Here is a 22,995-nt window from a genome sequence, read left to right as displayed (position 1 = left end):
CTGTCGTATTTTTTTCGGGCCGAATTTTTGAGTTTCGATATCTCAGCTCTGGAAGGGGCTAGATTCTCCATTTTTGCACTCAGGTCTAAGTCGCATGGCCCTCTATCAGAATCCAGAGTTTTGGGAAGATTGGAGAAACTTAATTTTTCGCCCGAAAAAAAAAAACGTAAGGGGTACCACTGTCGTTTTTTTTTCAGGCCGAATTTTTGAGTTTCGATATCTCAGCTCTGGAAGGGGCTAGAGCCTCCATTTTTGCACTCAGGTCTAAGTCTCATGGCCCTCTATCAGAATCCAGAGTTTTGGGAAGATTGGAGAAACTTAATTTTTCGCCCGAAAAAAAAAACGTAAGGGGTACCACTGTCGTTTTTTTTTTCGGGCCGAATATTTGAGTTTCGATATCTCAGCTCTGGAAGAGGCTAGAGCCTCCATTTTTGCACTCAGGTCTAAGTCTCATGGCCCTCTATCAGAATCCAGAGTTTTGGGAAGATTGGAAAAACTTAATTTTTCGCCTGAAAAAAAAAAACGTAAGGGGTACCACTGTCGTTTTTTTTTCGGGCCGAATTTTTGAGTTTCGATATCTCAGCTCTGGAAGGGGCTAGAGCCTCCATTTTTGCACTCAGGTCTAAGTCTCATGGCCCTCTATCAGAATCCAGAGTTTTGGGAAGATTGGAGAAACGTAATTTTTCACCCAAAAAAAAAAACGTAAGGGGTACCACTGTCGTTTTTCTTTCGGGCCGAATTTTTGAGTTTCGATATCTCAGCTCTGGAAGAGGCTAGAGCCTCCATTTTTGCACTCAGGTCTAAGTCTCATGGCCCTCTATCAGAATCCAGAGTTTTGGGAAGATTGGAGAAACTTAATTTTTCGCCCAAAAAAAAAAACGTAAGGGGTAACACTGTCGTTTTTTTTTTCGGGCCGAATGTTTTGCATCTTGCATCTATCCATCATAAAAGTGCATCTTTCCACCATAAAAGTGCATCTGCCCATCATTAAAGTGCATCTGTCCATCATAAAAGTGCATCTTTCCATCATAAAAGTAGATCTGTCCATCATAAAAGTGCATCTGTCCATCATACAAGTGCATCAATCATAAAAGTGCATCTGTCCATCATATAAGTGCATCTGTCCAACATAAAAGTGCATCTATCCATCATAAAAGTGCATCTTTCCACCATAAAAGTGCATCTGTCCATCATAAAAGTGCATCTGTCCAACATAAAAGTGCATCTATCCATCATAAAAGTGCATCTTTCCACCATAAAAGTGCATCTGTCCATCATAAAAGTGCATCTATCCATCATAAAAGTGCATCTATCCATCATAAAAAATATATATTAATATAAAATATTTAAAATATTCATATTTAAGTTGCGCTTTAGATTTAAGTCAAATCCATATGTCCTTTTGGCAGGAAGTTATTTTACTTTATAAAGTTTTAAATATGGATATTTTTCTTACATATCCATCTTCCTCATTACTCCACATAAAGTTAACATCGGAGATATTTTCATCAGCTATTTGTTCAAGCACTTCAGAACTGTATATTCTGCACGTGAAAAAGTTTCAAAAATGTATCGGTACTGTGATATATATTTTTTTTTACAAAAGAAATTTCAATCAGCATCACTGAAAATGTGACTTCAGTAACAGGCTTTCAAACCTACTGTCCATTCTAATGGACAGACACATTTAAAAAATCCTGATTTAAAACGTGCAATTCTACAGTCGATTTTTAACTTTAATTATTAAGTTCCGTCTTTCTATTTTACATAAAACTATGAAATACTGGCAAAAATATATACAAAATTTAAATACACCTTAGAAAATGTTGCTTGCTTCTGTGTTTGGAGTGAAGTGCTGCCATGCTTCTCTTCAATGTAGAGTTTTTTTTTATATAATTACTACATGCAGAGGATGACAAACGTCCAATCTCATGGACTGCAGGCTTTAAACTAGGTGAAATGCTCCAGAAGTGAAAAAAACTGACATGTAATGTCCATTGTAATGGACACCGGGTATGAATGGGTTCAGAACTAGTGCACGGATCCAGTACTGTCTCATTATAGTACTGTCTGTCTGTCACAGACGTTTAATTTTAATTTAAGACATAAACAAATGTCTTTACGAAGTTACTCACCAAGACCAGAGTTTTAACATAATTTCGCGTGTTTTTAACTGTTAAAGCGATATAATCCAGGGATAAAACTTTTGTTACTGGCGAGCTGTTTGTGAGGCGGATTTACTGCATGTTCACGCAGTGAAAGACGCATGGGATGGTTTAACATTGCTTGAATGTATAAACTGATAAACGTTAGTTACGATCATAGGTTACGATGCAATGCTGGCCTGATTGTGCAAGTGAATATTCCGTCATGTCCCGACTCCTAAACACGAGTGTGTATCGACGCCTGCAGCGCGCGTTTGCCTGGTGCAGAGAGAGAAGACGCAGCACGGCGAGCACTTAATATGGAAAAAATCGATTCGTGGCCGTTGAGAATCGATTTTGAATAGACCACATTTTAAAAATCGAAAAATCTATTTTTTTGCCCAGCCCTAGTATTGTTCATCTAACGAGGTATAATATGTGGTCGTCTAATAAATAAATAAATAAAAAATCAAATGTTCTGCAAAACTGAATTACTATGGAAGCTTGTTTCTGCTGAAGAATAAATAAAGTAATTCTGACTTTTTCCTCAAAATTGCAAGTTTATTTCCAACAATTCTGATTTTTTCCTGTTTTTGTGTGCAATATTACGGAGGCGTATTGCATTCACTTGAAGAAAAAAATCTACTCTGTTTTTCTGAATTAACAAGTTAATTATCTCAGAATTACGATATAATTTTTAATGGAAAAAAAGTTTTTGCTCTGTTTTTCTGAATTAACAAGTTAATTTTTCATGGAATTTTTTTTTGCTCTGTTTTTCTGAATTAACGAGTTAATTTTTCATGGATTTTTTTTTTGCTCTGTTTTTCTGAATTAACGAGTTAATTTAGAAAAACAGAGCAAAAAAAATCAATGAAAAATTAACTCGTTAATTCAGAAAAACAGAGCAAAAAAAAAAAAATCCATGAAAAATTAACTCGTTAATTCAGAAAAACAGAGCAAAAACTTTTTTTCCATTAAAAATGATATATCGTAATTCTGAGATAATTACCTTGTTGGAAAACTTTTTTCCATTAAAAATTATCTCGTAATTCTGAGATAATTAACTTTTTTTTTCTTCATGTGAATGCAATACGCCTCCGTACAATATAAACCTGCAATTTTGAGGAAAAAGTCAGAATTGTGAAATAAAAAGTCGTAATTACCTTTTAGATTTGATAATTCCGTGGCGGAAACGAGCTTCCATAAACTACAGCCACAAAATCACAAAAACCACTTCCTTTTGAAATCCTGCATGACCATGAACTGCTCAGTAAAGACTGTGTTGAGAGTTAGTCTGATCAACGTGCCATCAGTCGTGCTGGGCAGATTACAATAGACTTTTTCATGCAAATGACTAAAAGAAATGAGCAGAATAAAACCACCTTGTAAGACTAGCGTGCTGTGTTTGGCTAATGACTAGCATCACAACCCTTATCTAGGCGTCCCAAGGCTGTGCCGCGACTCACCCGTATCCCGCCAGAAAGCCCAGGCTGGGAGGACTGACTTTATCACTGAAGACGTAGAGCTGCAGTCCGGCCTCGCTCTTCTTCTCCAGCTTGGGCTCGGAGCGCATCTGGATCTTGCCCGTCGACGGCTGGTCCACGATCCACCACTCCTGAAGGTGTTCGCTGGCGTTACGAGACCTCTCCAAGTCCAGCAGAACGCTCTTATAGCCCTCATCTGTGCAGATCCAGCACAAACCGGCTGAGTGTCAGGTGCCAGTGTGTCCAGGGTTTGAGATTAACAAAACTCTGTGGCGCTAACGCTGTTTAATCACTGGCCGTTACTTATTATGTTTACTCACTTTGCTGGGGAAGTTTGTGTAAGACAAATCTGTGAGTCATCATGATATATTAAATGCAGTGTATTGCGCAGAATCTTCTCATATCTGGCTTACTTGAACACACACACGTCACTAAACAACAACAGTGAAGATTAATGTTCTTTGTTCTGTATTGATCTGTCCATCTAAAACACGTTCGTGGTGATTAGGATGAAGGAGGAAGAGAGGAAAGACAGGATGACAGGACTTTGTTTGAATACGAAATTAAAGTACAAATCTAAATTGCATTATATATAGATATTTACAGGTGAAACTCGAAAAATGAGATTAATTTTTAGTAATTCAACTTAAAAGGTGAAACTAATATATCATATAGACTCGTTACATGCAAAGTGAGATATTTCAAGCCTTTATTTGTTCTAATTGTGATGATTATGGCTTACAGATATAAAAACCCCAAATTCAAAAGTAGAATATTGTGAAAAGGTTTTCATATCTGTAAGACATAATCATCACAATTATAACAAATAAAGGCTTGAAATATCTCACTTTGCATGTAATGAGTCTATATAATATATTAGTTTCACCTTTAAGTTGAATTACTGAAATAAACACACTTTTGCAGGATATTCTCATTTTTCGAGTTTCACCTGTAATGTCATATAGATGTGACGTAGTGTGTGTGTTTTTGTGTCTAGCAGAAGTTCTGAATGGCCGGTAACTTAAAAATAGCCAAATTAGCCGTTGAGTGAAAAAGTTCATTTCAAACCCTGGCGATGCGATATTAATATTAACATGAATGCATTACCTGTGTAAAGCTGATCTATGGGTTTGGCGTTTGAGTCACTCGGTGCTCGAATGAAGCAGGGAAACACTTTCTCTATGACCCTGTAGGTAAGAAAACACACACACACTGAGTATTGAAGCGTTCATGTACGCGTGAGACCGATGAGGCTTTACTCACACAGCTTTATTTCTGGTGCCGTTGAGTAAAGCGATCAGCTCTTGTTTAGTGTTCGTGTCCAGATACGTGACGTGTTTGTCCACTGCAAACTCAGCCTTCGCTCCCAGACTCAGATTCCTGCAGGAGAGAGGAGGATCATGGGATTTATTCGGTCATTCGAGCAGTGACGGACCGCAGTTGTGCACTATAGCATGACTTGGATTACTGTGTAAATACCAGTACTTTTATTCATCATAGACAAATTAAATGTATCAAAAGTGACAGTAAAGACATTTATAATGTTATAAAAGATTATAATGTTATTTGTTATACTCTCTATGTTATATTTCTTTCTATTCATCAATGAATCATGAAAACTAAAATGTATCAAATGTAGAATTTGATTTGAGTAATTTCCAGGTGTGGATAAGTTAAATTATTGCAGATGACGACTACCATTCATGTTAAATCTACAGACAGGTTTGGAAGTTTGAGTCTGTGTTTTATGGAAGCTTGTGTCCGCCACACAATCATAAATTATAAAGGTAATTGTGACTTTTTTTATCTTAGAATTGCATGAAATAAAGTCAGAATTAAAAGTTATAAAGTCAGAATTGCTTAATATTTGGTCAAAATTGCATGTTATAAAGTCAGAATTGTGAGATAATAAGTCAAAATTGTGATATAAAGTCAGAATTGCATAATATTTGGTCAGAATTGTGACATATAAAGTCAGAATTGTGAGATAATAAGTCAAAATTGTGTTTTAAAGTCAGAATTGCTTAATATTTGGTCAAATTTGCATGTTATAAAGTTGCAATTGTGATATGAAGTCAGAATTGCATTATATAAAGTCAGAATTGGTCAGAATTGTGTAATATTAGGACAAAATTGTGTGATATAAAGTCGCAATTGTGATATAAAGTCAGAATTGTGTAATATTTGGTCAAAATGGCATGTTATAAAGTCACAATTGTGTTTTAAAGTCAGAATTGTGTAATATTTGGTGAAATTTGCATGTTATAAAGTTGCAATTGTGATATGAAGTCAGAATTGCGTTATATAAAGTTAGAATTGTGTAATATTTGGTCAAAATGGCATATTATAAAGTCAAAACTGTGTGATATAAAGTTGCAATTGTGTTTTAAAGTCAGACTTGTGAGATATTAAGTCAAAATTGTGACATAAAGTCAGAATTGTGTAATATTTGGTGAAATTTGCATGTTAAAAAGTTGCAATTGTGATATGAAGTCAGAATTGCGTTATATAAAGTCAGAATTGTGTAATATTTGGTCAAAATGGCATATTATAAAGTCAAAATTGTGACATAAAGTTGCAATTGTGTTTTAAAGTAAGAATTATGAAATATTTGGTCAAAATTGTGTGATTTAAAGTTTGTTTCATTTCAAAAAATGTTTCATTGTGTGGCGGAGACGAGCGCGTCTGCATGTGATGATGCGCGCCGTACCGCTGGACGCTCCAGGACATGGTGACGGGGAACTGGTCCTCTTTGCTCAGGACCTGCATCAGGTTGGTTCTGCTGGGAGGGCTGATGGTCCACAGGGAGTTCGAGCTTCCCTCCAGCTCCGCCACGGTCACGTCCTCCGCTGTGTACGCCTCCAGAAACTGCAGTGCACTCTGGGAAGGGGATCGCACTACACTTCACACTCTGGGCAGTCAATATGTACTGTAAGGGGTAATGTTCATCCAGCTGTTTGTTATCTCAGAATAAACCCGACCGGGGGATCAGGATCAGGTCTTGAACTCTCTCTCTCACACACACACACCTGAAGGGGTTTATTCTGAGAGAACAACCGGGTCCAGCTGGATGTACATTACATGGCTGCTTGCCACATCAGCAAATAAATAGACCTCAAAACATTGATCTGGAGTGTCGTATTCAGAGAATTTATTTTTATTTTTTTTGTCAATTTCCCATTCATTTCCTATGGGTCGGTCATTTCTGACTGAAGACCACGAGTGTGACTTTTTTTTTTTTTACGACCACTTAGCATGCTCGGATCATGACCTCAATTTTTTTTTGTATTCACATACCAAATGCCAAAAAAGTCACCAAGTATCATAACCTTCCGATGAAGCTGTGATTCTTCATAATTCAAAACAGAAAATTATTCAGTCAGAAGTGACTGAGGACCATCAGAGGGTTAAGTCTTTAAACAGAGAGAGCCGTTTCAGCGGATCAAACTAGAGGGACATTTCAGAGATACGGTATACAGTCATAACACTTATTACACAGCATTTCAACACATTCATAATTACGGAGATAAGAGATGTTGATTTCAGATTAAACTGTTTTAAAATCGCGCCTGTTTGTAACGATGCAGTGCAATCCAACAGGGCACAAAACAATAGTCACAAAATGGCGTCCACGATACTGGACGGCATAATTAAACAACTGTACACACAATATATATTCGACTGAGTTTTAATATTTTATTAGCTCACCAAACGCAACACTTCCACCAAGATAAAGCGGTTCCTAGCGAGTGTGTAGCGCTGCTGACTTCAGTGACCGGATGAGTTTCTGTTATCTGCAGGGTTGCCAACTATTTTCAAAGGAAAGTAGCTAAGGCCTTCCCTTAAGTCGTTAAATGTCGCTAGATGACGTCATACGTCAATTAGCATATTAATGACGTCATCGCGTCCTACTTGCGTTCTGTCAGTCTGGTGCGTTTTCTCTCTAAACGAACGCTCTGTTCATTATAATAAGGCCGAATGTCAAATAAAGCTGTTTGCATTTCCTATTTTTGTTGTTCTCAGAAAATAAAACGAGTAGCTTTAAATAATATAGTGAATGATTACATTTTTATAGGCCTATGTGGAACATTATCTGAACTAAGAGCGTTGAGTTAAGTTCTGTGATAGTAATACGCACAATAAAAGAAATAAAAAAAATGGTCAAACTAAATTATTTAAATATAAATCAAAAGAAAAGCAGATAAGTAATAAGTCCATGGAAAAACACTGCTCATTCACGTCTATCAGCGGCCGTGCGCTCCTCTCAGCCAATCACTGAACAGGAGACGCAGCGAGAGAGAGAGTGACGATGGAGAAAGCAAGAGCTCACGCTCGCAGGACAGGACTGGAAACATTTGGAGGTTTGTCCAAAAAGTTGCTAAAAATGTCGCTAAAAGTCTGAAAAGTCGCTAAAAATAGCGACCAAGGCGCTAAATTGGCAACACCGGTAATCAGGGAATAACTCGCGACCAATCAGAGTCAAGCGTTCCACAGAGCCGTGTAATCAAGTTTGTGAATGAAGATTTAATGACTTACGGGGATGAATTTGTATGATGTCATGAACGTCTGGAAGTCTGCGTCAGTGATTTCCTTCAGCTGGTTCTGCTGAGCACTCATGGTGAAGATGGGCTGGACACACACACACACACAGCACAGGCCTAAACAAGTGTTGATTTTATTCCACTTCATTTTAGATTTTAATGTCAATGCATTTTATTAAAGACGGTGAGTTCGAGTCATATCTCTCTTTACACACACTAAACTTTACAGTATACAGACCTATATCAATACTGAAGGGGTTGTTTATATAACATTCAGGTGATTTATATATAATTTTATTCCTAAAAACGTGGTGAAAATTATGTTTTCTGATTTATGACATGATAAAAAGAAATTCAAAATCCTCTCTGTAAAAACAAACGAAATCAAACAATACATTTTGAACCTGACTTTATCCAATGTTCAGATTTCTGTTGTATACAAACATCATTTTGCATACATTTGAAAACATAGATGTGCACATTTTGCATTTTTAATTAGATATTAACTCATTTGCATGTTTAAACAACATTTCAAAAACATGTAATGCAAAACAACTGATGGAATAAATATTAGAAATAAGCCTTAAAGTTTAAACAAATAGTTTTTATTCGTTTTTGTTTTTATGTCTCTACAGTTTTTCAGGATTTGTTGTTATACTTCAACTTTGTTGTTATATTTGTTGTGTACTTCAACTTTAAATTACATTAAAATGGAAATGAAAGCTGAAATAAAACATGTTTTTTATATTTTATTTCAGTTAATGATTATATTATTTTAAGTAAGGCATTTTTTGGCAACACTTTGCATTATAAACATGATCCCATGAATGATTGTAACCACAATTATAATATGTAATAATTTTCATAGAACATAATAATATTAATTGAACCCACTTAATATTCATTAAAACACACAACAAACAACTAATTTCAGATGTAACGGAATCTGCAAATATAATGGATTAATTTTAGATCTGTTATAATTCTTTATGAAGATATAACCCATAAATTACCCTGTAAGGATTTAAAGGTGCAGTGTGTGATATTTAGGACGATTTGTTGTCAGAACTGTGTGTTCAGTGGTGTATAAAGAGCTTACATAATCAACCGTTATGTTTTTATTACTTTAGATTGAGTGTTTATCTCTACACACATCTACGACATGTTTCTACGGTGGCCCTGAGCGGACAAACGCGTTTCGTCACTATGTTGTTCTTCATGATAACAAGCTGCGAATAAAACACTCACACAATGATGAACAAGTAAGTATAATATTTACGAAAACATTGCTTTACTGAATAATTAAGTAAACATAATTTCTTAAATTATCTTTGTAATGAAACCTCATTGCCGAACCGGTCTCAAACGATGACATCACTTCTGTTGTGTGCAGTTCACAATCTCACCACTAGATGCCACTGAACATCACACACTGCAGCTTTAAGTGAAGTGTTGCAGAATGTGTGTTTCAGTTGAGGATGATCACAGTGGTTTGAGTGTGAGTACCTGGAAGCCGCCCAGTGTGATGGTGACGGACACGTCCAGCGGTTTGTTGACGACTCCAGCCACAGATTTGACCAGAGACATGAAGAGCAGAGGAAACCAGACGATGCAGATGAGCAGCATCACGATCATCCCGCCCATGCCGTACTTCACCACCTTCTTCTTCTTCTGTCCCCGGGGCTGAGGATACCTCTGAAACACAAGCGCAGAAGAGCGAATCATCAGACAGGGGTGTGTGTCCCGAAAGCATCGTTAGCCAACTGTGGTCGCAAGTTACGTCGTTATCAGCAGTTCAACGAGTCGATGTTTCCGGAAACCATCATTCCAACAAACATTCGCAAACAGCGTCGCAGAGGTGTGTCAGATGTCGGTTAGAAGCAGTTTCTTGATTTCATGACATCTGGACTCAATAAATCCTGATCTTGAGCAAAATAAGCAAGCTGATATTCAGTACAACCTGTGTCTTACATACTGTACAAACGTCATTCACGTCTTTTAGTTTGTCAAGAGGTTTAAAGCTTAGCTTTTGGAGAGTGTGCATGTGTGAACGAGCTCGAGTGTGTGAGAACGAGTCTATGAATGAGAAAAATTAGATGCATGTCTGTAATTTATATCAAAACATCTAGCGTTAATTCGATCTCAAACAATTCATTAAAATAAGTAGGGCTGTCAAACGATTAATCGCGATTAAACACATCCAAAATAAAAGTTTGTGTTTACATAATATATGTGGGTGCACTGTGTATAATTATTTTGTATATATGTAAATACACACACATGCTTGTAATTATTTAAGAAATATTTTCATGGATATACCTGTATATAGATTTATATATAATTTATATTATATATAAAATATTTTATATATAAATAATATTTTTTTTTCTTAAATATACATGCATGTGTGTGTATTTACATATATACAAAATAATTATACACAGTGAACCCACATACAGTATATTATGTAAACACAAACTTTTATTTTGGATGCGATTAATCGCGATTAATCGTTTGACAGCCCTTAAAATAAGTTATTACTCCACACGTGCGTCCACACGGCCATTTTGTGAGACTACAGTTTAGGCAAGGAATAGCTAGTTGATGTCTTCTTCACCGGTGTATCGTACGGGAAACACACCCCAGCATGAGGAGAATGAGCTGATCTCACCTTCTCCGACTCTCTCCAGCACTTGAGCACAAAGATGTGAGCGTAGATGTCCTCCACACAGATCCAGCTGGACAGGCTGAGCGTGGTGTCGGTCCAGACCCAGTCCATCACCGCACGCAGCTCCGTCAGGAACGGCACCAGCCGGAAGCTGAGCACAAACAGCAGATCAGATCCTCTGACATAAACATGCACGGCACCAATACGTCTAAAAATATCAACAAAACTAGATGTTTTCTGTTTATTTGGCCTAGCGATGTACTTGTAGAGGTACATGTAGAGACGATTATGTCTAAAAATGTGAACAAAACGAGATATTTTTTTGGCATAAAGTAATGGACAGAAGCTGCGTGTTACAGTGATTTCATGATGATGCTGGTAAAGATTTGAATCCCAACCGTGGTAAAATCACTATAATGCATGGCCTTATTTAGCCTATGTACATGTACTTCACCATTATGTCTAAAAATGTGAACAAAATGAGATATTTTTTGGCATAAAGAAATGGACAGAGGCTGCGTTTTACAGTGATTTTATAATGATTCTTTTACAGATGATTTGAATCCTAACCGTGGTAAAATCACTGTATAACACATGGCCTTATTTGGCCTATGTACATTTACTTCACCATTATGTCCAAAAATGTGAACAAAACGAGATATTTTTTGGCATACAGTAATAAGAGGCTGTGTGTTACAGTGATTTTATAATGATTCTTTTAGAGATGATATGAATCCTAACCGTGGTAAAATCACTATAATGCATGGCCTTATTTGGCCTATGTACATGTACTTCACCATTATGTCTAAAAATGTGAACAAAATGAGATATTTTTTGGCATAAAGTATTAAGAGGCTGTGTGTTACAGTGATTTTATAATGATTCTTTTAGAGATGATATGAATCCTAACCGTGGTAAAATCACTGTAACACATGGCCTTATTTAGCCTATGTACATGTACTTCACCATTATGTCCAAAAATGTGAACAAAACGAGATATTTTTTGGCATAAAGTATTAAGAGGCTGTGTGTTACAGTAATTTCATGATGACACTGGTAGAGATATGGATCCTAGCCATGGTAAAATCACTGTAACACATGGCCTTATTTGGCCTATGTACATGTACTTCACCATTATGTCCAAAAATTTGAACAAAACGAGATATTTTTTGGCATAAAGTATTAAGAGGCTGTGTGTTACAGTGATTTCATGATGATACTGGTAGAGATATGGATCCTAGCCATGGTAAAATCACTGTAACACATGGCCTTATTTGGCCTATGTACATGTACTTCACCATTATGTCTAAAAATGTGAACAAAACGAGATATTTTTTGGCATAAAGTATTAAGAGGCTGCGTGTTACAGTGATTTCATGATGATACTGGTAGAGATATGGATCCTAGCCATGGTAAAATCACTGTAACACATGGCCTTATTTGGCCTATGTACATGTACTTCACCATTATGTCTAAAAATGTGAACAAAACGAGATATTTTTTGGCATAAAGTATTAAGAGGCTGTGTGTTACAGTGATTTCATGATGATACTGGTAGAGATATGGATCCTAGCCATGGTAAAATCACTGTAACACATGGCCTTATTTGGCCTATGTACATGTACTTCACCATTATGTCTAAAAATGTGAACAAAACGAGATATTTTTTGGCATAAAGTATTAAGAGGCTGCGTGTTACAGTGATTTTATAATGATTCTTTTAGAGATGATATGAATCCTAACCGTGGTAAAATCACTGCAACACATGGCCTTATTTAGCCTATGTACATGTACTTCACCATTATGTCCAAAAATGTGAACAAAACGAGATATTTTTTGGCATAAAGTATTAAGAGGCTGTGTGTTACAGTGATTTTATAATGATTCTTTTAGAGATGATATGAATCCTAACCGTGGTAAAATCACTGTAACACATGGCCTTATTTAGCCTATGTACATGTACTTCACCATTATGTCCAAAAATGTGAACAAAACGAGATATTTTTTGGCATAAAGTATTAAGAGGCTGTGTGTTACAGTGATTTCATGATGATACTGGTAGAGATATGGATCCTAGCCATGGTAAAATCACTGTAACACATGGCCTTATTTGGCCTATGTACATGTACTTCACCATTATGTCTAAAAATGTGAACAAAACGAGATATTTTTTGGCATAAAGTATTAAGAGGCTGCGTGTTACAGTGATTTTATAATGATTCTTTTAGAGATGATATGAATCCTAACCGTGGTAAAATCACTGCAACACATGGCCTTATTTAGCCTATGTACATGTACTTCACCATTATGTCCAAAAATGTGAACAAAACGAGATATTTTTTGGCATAAAGTATTAAGAGGCTGCGTGTTACAGTGATTTTATAATGATTCTTTTAGAGATGATATGAATCCTAACCGTGGTAAAATCACTGTAACACATGGCCTTATTTGGCCTATGTACATGTACTTCACCATTATGTCCAAAAATGTGAACAAAATGAGATATTTTTTGGCATAAAGTATTAAGAGGCTGTGTGTTACAGTGATTTTATAATGATTCTTTTAGAGATGATATGAATCCTAACCGTGGTAAAATCACTGTAACACATGGCCTTATTTAGCCTATGTACATGTACTTCACCATTATGTCCAAAAATTTGAACGAAACGAGATATTTTTTGGCATAAAGTATTAAGAGGCTGTGTGTTACAGTGATTTCATGATGATACTGGTAGAGATATGGATCCTAGCCATGGTAAAATCACTGTAATGCATGGCCTTTTTTGGTCTATGACTTTTATGAACAATGACATCAGCAATATAAAAATAATGTTCAATACATTTATTTTAACAAAAAATAAAAACAAAGTTGATACATAGACTACTATAGACTTTTCAATGTTTCTGTCAGTATTTATTTTAAATTAGAATATTTTGTAACATTATTAATGTCTTTTGATCACTTTTGATCAATTTAATGCATCATTGCTAAATAAAAGTATTGTAGTGTATATATAATAACATCATCATATTTTCGTTGTTTATAGATGTTTGACATCTATGGAAGCTTGTTTCCAACAGGGAACATAAACATAAAAATAATTGGGAATTTTTAGCTCACAATTCCAACTTTTTTCTCACAATTGTGTTTATATTTCACAATTCTATAATTTATATCTCAGAATTCTAATTTTAAAAAAGCCCGAATTATAAGATCCTCCAGAACTTTGTTTCTTACAATTGCAGGTTTGTATATATATATATATATATATATATATATATATATATATATATATATATATATATATATATATATATATATTGATATATATATATTGATATATATAAAGGCAATTGTTTTTATACCATAATTCTGAGTTTAGGTATAAACTTTGTAGTAACACTTTACAAAAAGGTTCATTAGATAACATTAGTTAACATGAACTAATTATGACCCGAACGTAGACAGCATTTATTAATCTTACAAAGATTTATTACAGTAACAAATGTATAGCTCATAGTTAGTTAATGTTAGCTAATACATGAACTAATGTTAACTAATGAACCTTATTGTAAAGAAACAAGCTTTCATAGACGCTCTGAATAACAGAAATGTAAAGAGTGTGTGTGACTGTAATCTGATGTTGAAGCACACACCCCTGGAAGAGGAACAGGTTGACGTAGTTGTAGCTCTTGGTCAGAAAGTTTCCCAGTACGCGTGTGGGATAACCGCAGCGGATCTGATACGCCGACAGACCGAAGTAGATGCACTTCACAAAGTACCAGAGCTGGGCCACTGTGTTCTGACTGAAACGCCTGGGGGACAAAACCATCCAATCACACGTCAGATCTTCTCAAGCGCGATCAATAACGACATGCCGTGATTGGCTGTGGAGCGTCCGACCTGTCAGTGACGCCGGGGAGAATGAAGAACATCCAGAAGTGAATCCCGAAGACCAGGATGACCTGAAAGATAACCTTCCCCATCACGGTCTTCCTCAGATACAGCGCTCGGTCCACCACCATGGTGCCGAACTGGATCAGAACCATCACCAGAAACGCCTCGGGAACCTGGTCTTCCGACAGGGAGGAAGTGATGTCAGCGGCTGCAGAGTGTTTCTGTGGAGGAAGGAGATTCACTTCAGCTTCATTTGTAGCGGTTAAAGGAATAATTCACCCAAAAACGAAACCTCTTTGTACCAGAGAGGTCGTGAACTAAGAGCTGTTTATTTTGTACTTTTATTCTGAAAACGACTGATCCGTTGTTCTAGAAAAGTCAATAATGGAGTTGGCTTGCTGCAGAGATACAGATTCATCTTGCATAAAGCCTATAACACACTCTCACACTTTATTGTTTAACATTTTGGGAGGATTAAAATTTACATATGTGGTTTTTAAAAACCAGATGCATTTGGACTTGTCAGATTTCGTCTGGAAAGCCGCCCAGATCTCGTCCTGATGTGGTTTAAGCGATCCGTCATTGACAGCATCAGATCTGAGCAAACGCATGGGGTGTCCAGCTGTAAACCGGCTCTAACAGGATTACTCGTACCACACATGGAGACCCAGTGTATCTATACAAACCCCGAAGGCCCAGAACCCGAACACGATGATGATGAAGTCCACCGTGTCGGCCAGAAACATGAGCACGTAGACGTCCGTCACGGCGCTGTACTCCGGGTGGATCAGGTTATAGAAGAACTGACGGATGGGAATGTAGATATCCAGAATCCTGAAACAGCACAAACACACACACACACAGAGATGCAGTGTTGGGAGTAACTCATTACAAGTAACTTGAGTTATGTAATCAGATTACTTTTTCAAGCAACTAGTAATGCATTACTTTTCAAATTTACATTAAAATATCTGAGTTACCTTTTCAAATAAGTAACGCAAGTTACTTTGTTTTCCCATTTATTGACTGACAGCTCTCCATGTTGAGACAAAATGAAGTGCAGAAGCGTGTGTGGGTGTAAATGTGAGCGTGCACTTACTCATCTCACTTGCAAAAAAAGATTAAATATTCCGTGAAATGCAAAATCAGAAAACTATGCTAACCTCCAATAACTAAATATGTTAAATAAAACTTACATTTTTATGCATTTAATCTCACTTCATTGATCAATTTATTTGCTTCTGACCTTCGACGATTCAGTTAAATGAGCAAAAATGACTATAGATTTGTGTATTTCTTAAACTTTCTCCTCCTGCATCTATTCTTCCGTTAGCTGAAAGGTTTGTTCGAGTCTCTACTGGACACGTGTGACAATGCATTTCCTTCAGCCTGAGGCTTATTATAGTCGAATCAGACCTCTCCGAATTGAATCGTCGAATCCTCGACTATTAGACGTCAGCCCTAGTGTATTGTGAAAAGCGCTCCACAAATGAATATGAATATGATAGTGTGCTGATGTCTTACGTTTTGACGGTGAAGCGCTTGGCTTTGATGAGCTGTTCTCTGAGCTTGTACAAAATAAGCTCCTTGCGACTTTTCTGCTGAGCGCTCAGTGAGCGGCACACACTCGCCCTGCTGCCTGCGGACACACACACACACACACACGTACCTTCGGTTAGTGAAATACAGTCATCAATAGGAATCCATGCAATCTGGAATTTCGCATTTCAGTGGTCTAACACCTAATATAATGTGGGACCATTTTTTATAAATAATGATTTTACATCATGATAGCTGCAATATAAGTCAGTATGGTTGTTAGCTGTCATTTTAAACCTGAAACTAAGGATTTTAAACAACGGCTCAACCTTCTTTTTTCATTCCCCGAACAGTCTAGAAAATCACATTCATTTAGAGTCACAACTCCACTATCTCTGCACGGCCTGGATTAGTTCAGATGTGATGAACTACATTTGATATTCCCTAGTGCTGTGTTGAAAACACGATAATACTTGCGGTGTTCCTGGTCAATAATGAACGGCATGCAAAAAATTGCTTATAAATGTCTTGTTATGCTACATCATCATCAACAAATATTGAAATTAATATTTTTGTCAGCTTGTTTTCTTTCAGTTAAGACAGGTTTTGTATTTGTATTTATCCGACTGATTGATCGTATCTGAGCATCATTGATTTCAAGTCAAGTCAAATATATTTATTTAGCGCTTTTAACAATACAGATTGTATCAAAGCTGCTTCACAGTATCAATCAAAACAACTGAACAGTGTTTGTTTATTACTGGAAAAAAGACAATCAAGTTTGGTAGAGGAGATCAATGGGATGATGGGTCATTTAATTTGAATATCCCCAATTTGAGAATAAAGTTCATCTCTGCGAAGACTCAAAATAGCTTGTTTGTGCACATGAACGTGTGTGTGTGTGTGTGTGCACGAGTATAAATGGATCCATCCCCACATGCACAGGTCAGAGGCCTTTATTTTTGCAAGGCCACATGATGAACAATATTTGTTTCTCTGATTTTCTACACATTCATCTTCAATGGGCCGTCATTCGTGACCAATATAAGCTCAGATCAATGAGGCCTACGATCAATCAGTTTCAAAAATAAATACAAAACCTGTCCTTGTTTAAAGAAAACAAGTTTGAATCCAATATTTGGTGATAAAATAACGAAACAAGTGATTCATTAGCAATTTTTTGTAGGCCGGCCATTTTTGACTGTAAACATCAAAAGTGCAACTTTGTGCCATTTTGTGCAAAATAAAAATCATTTGTGCTGGTTAAACATTAAAGCACACTAGCGTAATAACCAGTGCATTTTTCTTTTATAATTTAAGTCAAATTTACTAAATTATCACATTTTTCACTCCAAAACCGAGGTACGTAAGCTCAGACAAATAAAGCATACGACTGATCAATGTCACAAAGAAATTTAAGACTGGTCCTAATCAAAAGAAAACAAGCTGACAAAAGGATTGAATCCAATATTTGGTGATGATTATAAGATTTATAAGCAAATGTTTGTAGGCTGGTCTTTTTTGACGGAGAACATCACAAGTGTTACAATGTGACAAACAATAATCAAAACAAAAATGTGGGAAGTTGTCAGACTCTGGGTGAGTAAAGTTAGTAAATTTTAGTCCAATGAAATAACATTATCCTCTCCAGGTGACAATGACCCGAACACAACTTAACTGGCGAAAACATGCGCTTGAAAACATACTTGGTTTGACCGTGACTTCTGTGCGAGCTGCTTCATGAGATGTTGCGCTGGACGAGTGTGTACCTGCTTTGGAGCGTGCCGAGCGCCGGGAGACGCTGGAGCTGTGACGCCGGGCCGAGGAGTGTGTTCTGGACACCGGGACTTTCTCTTCACTGTCTGAATCACGAGAGAGGGTCGTCTGAGCGCCGGGCCGGGGCTCTTCTTCATCCCACAGGCCATAGCACTGAGGAGGAAGACGAGGCAATCAAGAGCTTTCTGCGGAAACACACTTGAACTCTTTCCCTGCCATTGGCGGAAATGTCTGTCTTTCTGTGTTTTCATTTTTGAACATGATTTCTGTCCAACATATTGCTTTTTTTAAACCCACATTCAGTGTTGATGAGAAAATAATGCATGAAAGTAGAATAAAACGGGTTATTTTGTTGAAAAGCAGAGGGTCTGTTCTTTCTCTTGATTATTGCATGTTCAGAGAGCCGTTCAATTGTTGTGATTGAGTGATAAAAAAAATTGGTAAAAAAAAAAGAAAAAAGGTTGCTCTCGATTAATGACGACAGCAGATTATTGCTGAAGTGAAAGCAATCAAATGAAAGAGTTTAAAGCAAATGTATTGGACTAAATTGTTGTATTTGATACAAAATATATATTTTTACAAAATAATTTGGATTCCAAATTTGGAGCACGGCTTGGTTAGACTTGCGGCTTTGGCTTTATAACAATTTCAAAGTTGATATCACAAAAATATGGAAGCTAAAAAAGGTAATTGCGACTTTTCATCTCACAATTCGGACTTTTTTTTCTCACAATTGCGAGTTTACATCTCGCAACTCTGACTTTATTTCTCAGAATTCTAAGATATAAAGTCAGAATTGTGAGATATAAATTTGCAATTGTGTGTTATAAAGTCAGAAATGCAACTTTATATTTCGCAATTCTGACTTTATATCTCACAATTCTGACTTTATATCTCGCAATTCTGACTTTATATCTCACAATTCTGACTTTATATCTCACAATTCTGACTTTATATCTCGCAATTGTGAGATAAAAAGTCGAAATTATTTTTTCTTTTTTTATTCAGTGGCGGAAACAATCTTCCATACAAAAATGTAGGTTCCTGTGAGATTTAATTTACCAAAAATAGCCACCGGTGAAAATTGAATTGTGTTCCCCCACCACAAATTAATACATTTATGTCACAATACCACTTGTATTGTGGAACCTTGAGTCTCAGACCATTCCAACAATATTTGCATTTTTTTTTTCAATTATGGTTGTAACTGTATTTGTTAACTGTTTATGATCATTATGTATTCTCAATGAGCTTAAGTGGCTACAGATGGAGCTTTGGTGATTGGTCATGTGTTTATTTTAAATGGGTCATGAGAGGTCCTTATAGGTCCTTATTAAAATTTGATTAAAATAAACACAACGCCGCTCACTAGGGATTTAAAGTACAGTTTTCATGGAATATCCGATTTGTAAAATCTCTCATAGGACAGAAAGGTTCAAGGGTTACAGGAAGTCAGAGTTTGCACCTTGAGAATGGAGCGGTGGAAGAAGAGCGCGAGGAGCTGGACCAGGTCGTAGTGGACGTATCCCTCTTTCTTCTCCACACCGATGATGTTCGGCGGGTGGAACGGTTTGGACTTGTCCCGCTCTATGGTTTGGTTAAACGGGAAGAAGCCAAACTGGAAGAAGTATTTTATCACTATGGTGACCTGTGTGTGAAAAGTAAGATTGACATGAAACACAACGACACGTTTACGATGAAACTCTCTCCACTGCTTCTGCATCTGCTGGCGAGGCCGACCAACAGCACATCTACTGATATCAATCTACTGATATTCCTGCAGTTCCCGGATGAGAAATGTTGAATTTTCTGTCGATTTTAAACCACTGAATTTGTGGGAGCGAATTTGTAAAGTGAAATAAAATGGACCGAAAATTGCCTGTTGAATATTATAGGTTGTATTTTTAAACAGAATGAATATTTGGAAGTGAAATCTGAAAGGTGAATATGGATTATTGGATGTTTAATAATAAAAATGTGTGTGAAATGTTTTGAATTGAACTATTGACAGAAATAAATACTAAAATATTGAATTTTGAATATTGAATAAATACTTAAATATTTAATTTTAGCCCATAAAAATGCATGCACTAAAAATACAATGCATGAAAGATAATCTGATGATTCACATTCAACGAACGAAATTAACAAAATGACTCAAAAAAAGATTTGTTCATTTTGATGAACGAGTTCGAACAGGAACTTGGTGCTTATAAAACTTAAACTTTGTTATTTATTTATTAAATGAGCGATCGTTTCGCTTGATAAGACCCTTATTCATCGTCTGGTGTCGTTTAAAGCCCTTTGAACAGTTTGCACTGAAACTGTCTTTTGGACCTTGAACCATTTGGTTCCCATTGAAGTCCATTATATGGAGAAAATCCTGGAATGTTTTCATCAAAAACCTTAATTTCTTTTCGACTGAAGAAAGAAAGATGTGGACATCTTGGATGACATGGGGGCGAGTAAATTATCAGCAAACATTTTTTTAAAGTGAACTACTCCTTTAAGAGTAACGTCAGCTGATCTCGCACCTCCGTATAGACGATGGCCGTCATCCAGAAGCGCTTGCTGGGCCGGGGCACCGACAGCATGGCCCAGAGGAATATGAGGATGGGCAGCACCAGCGTGGCCACCGACGCCGAGATCATGTGGTTGAGGATGATGACCAGGTAACACACCATCTCCGAGCGAGCCACCAGCGTGTTGTAGAGCGCGTAGAGGAGCTGGAGGAGCTGCGGCTGAGACCGGTAGAAGTGCTCCGACTCCTCCAGCGTCTCGTCGTGGAACATCCTGACGGACAGACCACACGTGCATCAATGCTAAAACTCAACATGTCTTTACACGAGTCTGACGAACACTTTTAAAGATTTGTATTAGAGCTGGGAAACGATTAATCACATCCAAAATAAAAGTTTCTGTTTACATGATATGTGTGTGTGTGCTGTGTATAATTATTTTGTACATATACACAAGTGCATGTGCTGTATAGATTTAAGAAAATCTGTTATGTATCAAATATTTATATTTATATATAATATAAATTATATATATATATATGCAAATATTTCTTAAATATATACATGCACATGTGCGTATTTATACAAAATAATTATACACAGCATACACCGACATATCATGTAAACAGAAACTTTTATTTTGTATGCGATTAATCGGTGCCCAGCACTAATTTCTAAAAATATTTCTAATTCTTTCATTAAAAATTAAGTTAAATTGATCAAATAATACATGTATAATTCCGTATCCGGTTAATTATAATATTAGTAATTCAATGGCACACAAATTGGAAAGTTTCCTGAGAAATAATCCAAATATATTAACTACTAGAATTAATTTAGTTCACATAAACCGAAAATAAAAAAGTGTCTTTTAAATTTTGACAAACATCCATAAAAGGCTTTTAAACAGTTCCACTGTTATTGCCAAAAAAATATATCACATTTATTTGTCGTAACACTGTATGTGTGGAAACCAGCTGTTCATTAAAACAATAAGTGTTTGTTTTTTAAATATGGAACAAGAATTGTCTGTATTTAAATGGCTTACATAATAATTATTGGCTTTTCAGCCTTATTTTAAATAAACAAAAGGAAACAAAATGAATGTACTGTCATTTAAAAATTAGCAATCAAAAAAAGAAAAAAATATAATCATATGGGGTTTTTTTTAACTCGGCACACTTGACATAAATAGCCTTGTTTAAAGAACATAACCCAACCTTTTGTAAACAAGCATTTCAGAAACGATTTGCTTAAATTGTAAGTGTTGTTAGCAATATTAATGCGTAATGAGTTGAAACATGCATCTGGTGTTATTTTTACACACACTACTGTTCAAAAGTTCGGGGAGAGTTTTATTTTAATCTAAATAAATTGATACTTTTATTCATCAAGGACACATTAAATAAATCAAAAGTGACAGTAAAGACATTTATATTGTTACAAAAGATTGTATTTCAAATAAATGCTGTTCTTTTTTACTTTCAATTAATTAAAGAATAAATGACGGTTTCCACAAAAATATGTTTCCAACACTGATAATAATCATAAATGTTTCTTGATCATCAGATCAGAGTGATTTCTGAAGACTGGAGTAATGAACACAGTAATCACAGGAATAAATTACACTTTACTATATTGACATTTTTTTCTTTAAGACTGTTCATAACTTTAAGTCAGTTACAATAAAAACGTACATTGGCCTAATTTGATACCGAAAGGTAAGACTAGCCTGCTAGTGGGTCATAGTAGATCTTAACATAATGGCAAAGTCCCAGGTCACATGACACGGCTCACCTGCTCCTCAGAAGCTCATTGGCCGTCAGCTGATGGCTCATGGACAGCATAGATTGACTCTCATCGGGTGTCCGGATGCGAATCCTCCTGCCGTCAGCGTCCGCATCCAGGCCCGTGGCTTTACTGTACGAGGGAGGGATATCGGCTCGGTCCCAGTCCGGAGAACTGGCCCAGTGTGTGTGTGTGTCTCGTTCGCTCACGGGCTCCTCGACGGTGTCACTGGTGCCCTGGCGCGAGTACAGATCTGTGCGGTGCGAGAGCTCACTAACACAGACCAGAGAGACACACGTCAGTCTTAAGGGTGACCCACCAACTCCGGCTAAAATGCTTCATCTCTACCAAGATTTAAAGGGATAGTTTACACAAAAATGAAAATTCACCCATGATTTACTCATCCACAAGTCACCCGAGGTGTGACTTGACACTCTTCTTTCAGACGAATACAATCAGAGTTATATTAAAAAATGTCCTGGCTCTTCCAAGCTTTATAATGGGAGTGAATGGGTATATGTTTTTGAAAGTCCAAAGCGCATCAATCCATGATAAAAGTGCATCTATCATCATAAAAGTGCATCTGTCCATCATAAAAGTGCATCTGTCCATCATAAAAGTGCATCTGTCCATCATAA

At 36.5% G+C, this 22,995-nt stretch overlaps 1 protein-coding gene across 2 annotated transcripts in view; it reads right to left on the bottom strand.

The window, feature by feature from the left end:
• The window catches only part of piezo2a (piezo-type mechanosensitive ion channel component 2a), a 187,752-nt gene that overhangs the window by 50,084 nt on the left and 114,673 nt on the right, over positions 1 to 22,995 (bottom strand). For both annotated transcript variants that reach the window (XM_089125806.1, XM_089125807.1), the window contains exons 38-52: positions 22,367 to 22,630; positions 20,585 to 20,843; positions 19,516 to 19,698; positions 18,044 to 18,203; positions 16,260 to 16,374; positions 15,422 to 15,569; positions 14,742 to 14,956; positions 14,495 to 14,653; positions 10,841 to 10,988; positions 9,676 to 9,864; positions 8,165 to 8,257; positions 6,339 to 6,508; positions 4,892 to 5,008; positions 4,736 to 4,815; positions 3,611 to 3,824 (exon numbers count right to left, since the gene is read on the bottom strand). In XM_089125806.1, coding sequence (XP_088981932.1) covers positions 3,611 to 3,824; positions 4,736 to 4,815; positions 4,892 to 5,008; positions 6,339 to 6,508; positions 8,165 to 8,257; positions 9,676 to 9,864; positions 10,841 to 10,988; positions 14,495 to 14,653; positions 14,742 to 14,956; positions 15,422 to 15,569; positions 16,260 to 16,374; positions 18,044 to 18,203; positions 19,516 to 19,698; positions 20,585 to 20,843; positions 22,367 to 22,630 — 2,514 coding nt within the window. The remainder of the gene's footprint in view (positions 1 to 3,610; positions 3,825 to 4,735; positions 4,816 to 4,891; positions 5,009 to 6,338; positions 6,509 to 8,164; positions 8,258 to 9,675; positions 9,865 to 10,840; positions 10,989 to 14,494; positions 14,654 to 14,741; positions 14,957 to 15,421; positions 15,570 to 16,259; positions 16,375 to 18,043; positions 18,204 to 19,515; positions 19,699 to 20,584; positions 20,844 to 22,366; positions 22,631 to 22,995) is intronic.

The sequence above is a fragment of the Pimephales promelas genome, chromosome 22 (assembly GCF_988280905.1).
Source record: "Pimephales promelas chromosome 22, fPimPro1.hap1.1, whole genome shotgun sequence".
Classification (NCBI taxonomy): Eukaryota; Metazoa; Chordata; class Actinopteri; order Cypriniformes; family Leuciscidae; genus Pimephales; species Pimephales promelas.
Note: the sequence above shows the minus strand (reverse complement) of the source record. Positions and strands in the feature narration are given on the sequence as shown.